The sequence below is a fragment of the Trypanosoma grayi genome, assembly GCF_000691245.1.
Source record: "Trypanosoma grayi strain ANR4 Tgr_142_V1, whole genome shotgun sequence".
In the NCBI taxonomy this organism is placed as follows: domain Eukaryota; phylum Euglenozoa; class Kinetoplastea; order Trypanosomatida; family Trypanosomatidae; genus Trypanosoma; species Trypanosoma grayi.
This window is the reverse complement of record NW_008825761.1, coordinates 6,252-12,569: the sequence shown is the minus strand read 5'-3', so window position 1 is coordinate 12,569 and position 6,318 is coordinate 6,252. Positions and strand designations below refer to the sequence as shown.

General features: G+C 55.9%; 3 protein-coding genes across 3 annotated transcripts; all 3 read right to left on the bottom strand.

Moving 5' to 3' along the window:
- Nucleotides 1-676: 676 nt before the first annotated feature.
- DQ04_01421060 (hypothetical protein) lies at nucleotides 677-1,009 on the bottom strand (the record flags this gene model as incomplete). Its single annotated transcript, XM_009310703.1, has 1 exon — nucleotides 677-1,009. The coding sequence occupies one exon, from the start codon at nucleotides 1,007-1,009 to the stop codon at nucleotides 677-679; it is 333 nt and encodes a 110-aa protein (XP_009308978.1).
- Nucleotides 1,010-1,690: 681 nt separating this feature from the next.
- On the bottom strand, nucleotides 1,691-3,406 carry DQ04_01421050 (hypothetical protein; the record flags this gene model as incomplete). The annotated part of the gene is made up of 1 exon (XM_009310702.1): nucleotides 1,691-3,406. One exon carries the CDS (start codon nucleotides 3,404-3,406, stop codon nucleotides 1,691-1,693), a length of 1,716 nt encoding a protein of 571 aa, XP_009308977.1.
- A 1,341-nt stretch (nucleotides 3,407-4,747) lies between these two features.
- Nucleotides 4,748-6,190, bottom strand: DQ04_01421040 (proteasome regulatory non-ATPase subunit 5; the record flags this gene model as incomplete). The annotated part of the gene is made up of 1 exon (XM_009310701.1): nucleotides 4,748-6,190. The coding sequence occupies one exon, from the start codon at nucleotides 6,188-6,190 to the stop codon at nucleotides 4,748-4,750; it is 1,443 nt and encodes a 480-aa protein (XP_009308976.1).
- Between the last annotated feature and the right edge of the window lie 128 nt (nucleotides 6,191-6,318).

The following is a 6,318-nucleotide window of genomic DNA, read 5'->3' as shown; positions in this document are numbered from 1 at the left end:
GAAAGGTGGAGTGCGTGTCTCTTTTTTTTTTTTGGTTTTTGTGTTTGTGTTTGTTCTCTCCCGCGGCAAAAAGGTGAAAAACCCAGCAGTGCCATCTGCGTTGCTGCTGCCGCACCGCTGCAACAGCGATGATGGTGAAGAAGGAGAAGGAGGAGGAAGAGGAAGAGGCGGCAACTGTTGCGGAAGAAAAAGGGGCCGCAGCGCGACGGCGAGTAGGCGCGCAGATGTCCATCCGCCGAATGCCCCGCACCTTCGCTCGTCGTCCCCCTCCCGCCCACCCCTTCACAGACACACACACACGCGCTCACTCACTCACAACGATCTCTATCACGCTTACTCGCTCTATCGGCCATTAGTGTACCGCACGCCCACGCACTCGCACTCTGTCTCTCTCTCTCGCTCGCTCGCTCTCTTGCACACGCACGACATGTTGCTGCAGGACGCCCTGCGGCAAATCACAAATCCAACGAAGAAAAAAAGACTTCTCACTCCGCATGTTATTTGCTGCCAATTCTCTTTTTTTCCACCGACTAACCAAACCAATCGGAAAACCAGCCCACACCATCTCTCTCTTTGTCTGTTTGTTTGTTTATTTATTGTGTTTTCATTTCTTTTTTCTTTCTCTCTGTCTCTCTGTTAGCCTCTCCTCGTTTTCTTTTGTTTGTTTGTTTCGTGTTTAGCCTCCTGCCGTTGTTCGCTCCGAGCGCACTTCATCTCGCCCCGGGATCCTCTTTAGGAGCGCGGCAGCCGGCAGCGGGTGGGCCGCCACGCGCCACGACAATACAGCAAGGTGGGAAGGTGACGAATATGCGCTGCCGCTGCTGGCCGTCGCGGTAGTGGCGGCAGCTCGCGACAGCGATGATGATGATGATGATGGTGGTGGTGGTGGTGATGGTGATGGTGGTGGTAAAATAGCACACTCTTCTTTTTCTTTTCTTTTCACCGTCCGTTTTGCGTGTTCTTCCTTATTCTTTTTCTTTTCCTCTTCTCGTTTCGTTTTTCGTTTCATTTGTTGTTTGTTTGTTTGTTTGTTTGTTTTTTTGTTGTTGTTGTTTCGGTTTTTTTTTTTTTTGCGTTGCGTGCCCCCGCTTTGCTTCGTACTTACTCGTCTTGTTTATCGCACACACGTGTCATTTTGATTCATCCCCCTTTTATTGAATCGCCCGTGGGGAACTCCAACAGTGACACGCGTTCTCTCCCGCTGCACACAGACACAGACACAGATACACACAATCTCTGTCTATCCATCTCTCTCTCTCTCTGTGTGTGTGTGCGCGCATGTGAAGAGGCTTGCTTCTATTCTGTGACCCTTTCTTCTCCCCCATTGGCTCGCCCTAGTACTCTTGCAATGTTGTGGAGTTACAGGTACTCTCAGCACGTTTCACTTTTTGCTTTCGCTTGGTTTTTGTTTTTGTTTTAGCTCTCGCCTTGCTGATCTGTCGATTCGCGTATTTAGCACTCACTCATTAGCTCCTTTGATCGTCCGGGCATCACTCGACCTGGTTGACGCTTCGCGTTGCGCCTCCTGATTCGATGCCTCACAGGGGTCCGTTGCGGGTGTCTGCTCTGTTTTTCTTTTTTTTTTTGCGTCGTGGGCCATTATCTTCAGCATGTACACATTTTGGTTGTTCTTCAATCCCTGTCTTTGCTACGGTTTTCTTCTCGTTTCTTTGATCAATTGCTGTCAGTCTCATTGTGCAGAGCCCACACCCCCAACTACTGCGGCAGATCTGCGGTCATTTTCAGCGCCCATTGCCGCTCCGTGTTTGCCGCCGTGGTGATGATTACCGCCCCGCCCACCGCCGTATTTGGGGCCCCCGCCGCCGTTGGAGTTACCCCTCACACTGTTCCCACCCATGTAGTTCTTTGCGATATTGCTGCCGTTGTTGTTGTTGTTGTTGTTGTTGTTGTTGTTGCTGTTACTGCTGCCGTTTGTAGTGGCATTGTTGCTGCTGCTGTTATTGTTGTTGCCGCTGGGAGGGCTGGGGTGGTTGACCTTGGGCCGCACGTCGTAGATGCGCAGCACACGCGCTGTCGGCTGCACACTTATCGGGGACTGTCCCGGTAACGAGCCGGGCGCCACCGGGGAGTTGCTGCCGCTGTGTCCATTGTCCGGGTGTGCGGGAAAGGGCGGAGGGCCACCGGCGCTGCCGCTGTTGTTGTTGTTGGTGGTGGACCAAACCCCTGCGCCGAGCGTGAGCGGAGACGCGCCACCGCCGCCACCGCCGCCACCGTAGATCATGGGGCTGCGGTGAGGTGCGATGCTTGGCGTATCGCGCCACTGCGGCACGTGCAGGGCTTGTCGCTGCTGCTCGCAAATGACGCGGAACGCCTCGTCGGTGACGTCGCCAAGTGACAGGGGCGTTATTGCGTAGCATGTGTCGCCGATGGTGATGGTGCGTGTGGCGGGCGCCACGGAGGACAACGCCGCCATGACTTGCGGCGGTGGCTGCAGGCGCAACTCGTACTCGCGGCAAATGTGGATGTTGTTGCAGTCCTCGAGGTAGCGGCAGCGGTGCGCCAGGTGAAGGCGGCAGATGAGCTTTGCGGGGAGCTCCAGTACCTCCTCGCGACCATCATCGGCGACGCCGTTGGTGTTCTTTCCGGACCCGTTCTCGGCGTCCCCCGTTGCATTGGCACTCTCGCCACCCCTGGTGCTGTTCCTCTCTTTTGAAGAAGAATGTTGGTGCTGCTTTTTTTTCGGCGGCGGCACGCTGTGTGCCATGAAGCGAAGGAGACCGACCGTCTGTGCCACGCGATCTGTGTGAATCAAGTCGCTTGTGTCGTTGTTCACATTGGCATTGGCATTCTGTTTGTTGTTATTGTTGCTGTTGTCCGCGCCGCCGTTACTGCCGTTGTTGACGACGCGAATGTACTTGAAGCGGCTGGTCAGCACCGAGGTGTCATGGGGGTCGTCGTGCACACGGCAGCATGTCGGTGCGTGGAGCGCCTCGTAGCGCAGCTGCGGGATGGCGGAGGGCAGCACATGCGCCTGTCTGCACCACTGGTGCCGGCATCGCCCCTCCAGGAACGAAATGCAGAGAGACGGCACAGTCCCCGCTGTAGCGGTCGCCTGCGTGTGCACGAGCTGCGACAGAGGCACACGCAACTTCCGTGTGAGTGGGTCAAGCACCCAAATGCACCGCTCCGTTTCGTTACCGTGGTCACCACTATCCTTTGGTGGGCTTGTGTCGGCATCTTTGTTGTTTCCGTTGCCATTTCTGTTGATCAAAGAGCTGTCCTGCGGGGCTGCCTTCACCGAGGCGGTGGCCGCGCCAAGTGCGAAGTTGCCGCCGTTGCTGATCTGGGAGAGAGGCGGTGCGGTGCTGTGACCATTTTCTGCAGTGATATTCCACTTGTGTAACTCGCCCATAGAGGAAGGCACGGCATAGCTCAACTCCGGCATGTTGGTTGCTCTTATGGAGAGAGGATGATAGTCTTCGCCTGTTACTGCTGTTGCTGCTACCCTATGTGCCTCCTTCTGTTGTATGCTTCTATTTCACTCAAATATTACGGTCGTCTCGATTTCTTGTTGTTGTTGTTGTTGTTTTTTTGCTGTTGTCGCTATAGCATTCAGACACGCACCCGCGTACAACAAATCCTAATCCGTATGTGTGCGTGTGTGTATTCTCTCCCGTCCTACGCTGTCACTGTGCACGTTCGCTTTGAATCCTTGATTGCTGCGGCTTCTGTTCGCTCTTTCACTGCAAGCGCAAATAAGCCCCTTCTATTGTCTCACACTAACTAATTCACTCACTCAAACTCGCAGTAACTTTCTTTGTGTGTCGCTGCTGTCTCGTGGGAGGAAAGGCAGTGGCAAGGCCGATTGTGGGATGTGAGCTTGTTTGCGGTTGTGCCTTTTTTTTTTTCGTGGCCTGCGCGCTCTAGAGAAAGAGGGAGAGGAGGGGTTATGCGTATCCTTCGCGATGTTGCTTCGCAGAAACGAGATATAGCAGCAAGAAAAAGAGCCGAGAGAGAGAGAGAGAGAGAGGAGGGGGAAAAAAAGCAGTGAGGATATATGTATATATGTGTGTGCAGTGGCGGCAAGAAGCTGCAGCAACACAGAGCGTGACTGGAGTGCGAAGCAGTGCGGGACACACACACACACACACACACGGAGACAGACCGACAGACACACAGAGAGTGAGACGCACACATACATACACATGCAAGCACACGCACACGGCAGCGTGTACACGGCTACAGGCACATACATACACGCAGGGGGGCAAAAAAAAAACACACGAGAGAGAGAGAGAGGGTGGAGGGTGAAGGCGAAGGAGGGAAAAGGATGTGTGCAGATGCAATAGCATTTGCTGCGTGACTCAGCACCTCACCTAATCTGAACGGCATCCAAAATATTAAGGCCGGGCATTGACTCGCTTACACCAATCTTCGTCTGTTTTTCCAATTTCCTTTTTTTTTGGCCTGTTTGCTTCTCTTCTCCCACCCCCACCCCGCACAGACACAAGCACGCATTCCCTCTCTAACACTGTTTGCAATATACCCTCTTACGTGGTGTTGCCCGCTTGCTGCGTATGCGTTATGCGCGGCTGCTCGTGTGCATATATCCACCACTCTCTCTTTCTCTTTCTTTTGCATATATATATATATATATATATATATATATATATGCGCGTATGCAGGTGCTTGTTTGTTCGTTTGGTTTGTCTTTTCCTTCCTTCGCTTGTTTCTTTCCTTCCTTCCTTCCTTCCTGCCTTGCGACATTGCACCCGGCTCTCTCTTCTTACGAGGCGGCCGCCCGCTGCGCCTGTGACTTGGCGATGTTATGAAGCATCCGCTCCTTCACAATAAGGTGTGACGCCTTATCGAGCAGCGCGACACTCCGCTCCACTGCCTCATTCCAGCCATTGATCACCTCTGGTGCGTTCTTTTTCGCCTCGAATACGACGAGGCCGTCTACGCGGTCGATCTTCGCGTAGAGCGTCTTGGACGCGACCATCATCATGAGGAACTCCTCTGTGTGCTCCGGCGTCAGGCCGACAAGCTGTGCGAGCCGCACGAGCCGCAGGCGGCGGTAGAATCGGGAGATGACAAGGAGGTCGTGCTCACTGCAACGGCTGCGCAGAAGCTGCTGGCGCTCAGGGTATTCAGCGAGTTGCGGGTGGTTGGCGCAGAGCGTCTCCACGTCGCCGGCAACCCTGTCGCGTATGAGCTCGATGCTGGTGAAGCGCTGCAGCAGGTACTGCACCTGCGAGATGTCCTCCAGCTGCTTCTGCAGCGCTGCCGTGATGCCGCGGATCGCGGCGCTGCGGTCGGCGAACTTCGTGGCAGGCGCGAATGCGGCGCACTCTGCGAGGTCGTCGAGCTCCTTCGCCGTGGCGTGCTCGGCGATGAGGTAGTGCACGGCCATGCTGCTGAGCGCCGCCAGCTTTGCGTCGTCGTTGGTCTCCGCGAGATAGGTCTCGTACCAGCAGCGCGCCACGTTGAAGTACGACCGGCGGTGGTCGAAGTAGCGCCGCATGAGGGCGAAGTACGTCAGCCGCGCCTCCCGTGTCTCGGGGCGCGCGAGGGCGCGATAGTTGATGCGGCGCGACACAAGCGGCGCGTGCTCGTAGTCCTTCAGCTCGAGGCAGAGGCGGAGGAGCCGGTTGAGTGCGTCGAGCTTCTCCACGCGCGGCATGTTGGTGACCGTCTCCACGTGCAGCCCGCTAAGCAGGTCGCAGGCGGCCCGCTTCTGCCCCTCCGCCTCCACCAGTGTCGCGAGCTCGATAGCGAAGCGCACGTGCTCGAGCTCCACGTGTATCTTGCTCTCCGTCACGTGCACGACGCGCTCGAGCACCTCGCGGCGGCGCTCCTGCGGCAGCGCGGCGTCGGTGAGCACCACAGCGCACTCGGCGATCATGGCGCTCTGCGCCTGCTTCGTCTGCCCGCGCTTGCGCATCAGCATCTCGAGCAGCTCTAGCATCTTGGTGTAGTCGCCCTGCACACGGTACACGCGTATCACCTCCACGACAAGCCGCTTCGCGGAGATCGCGTCGCCGCCGAGGCGGGCGGTCTTCTCGAGCGCCAGCAGCTCACTGACGAGGTCATCCAGGCTCTTGTTGCTGCTGCGCAGGAGGACGGGGATGGTGGTCGCGTTGACGCGCTCAAGGAGGGCGTCCACCGCCTCGCTGTGGTTTTCCACTTGCTTGAAGCTCGCCCCCCTCCACTTGTCTACATCCTCCATTGTCGTCACTCAACTCTGTTTCGGTTTACAACTTGCAATCTCGTGTCTCGCTCGGTAGTCACGTTCAAAGGTTGTATGCACTATTCTCTTTCCTTATCCCTTGAATCATTGTTGTCGTTGTCGTTGTT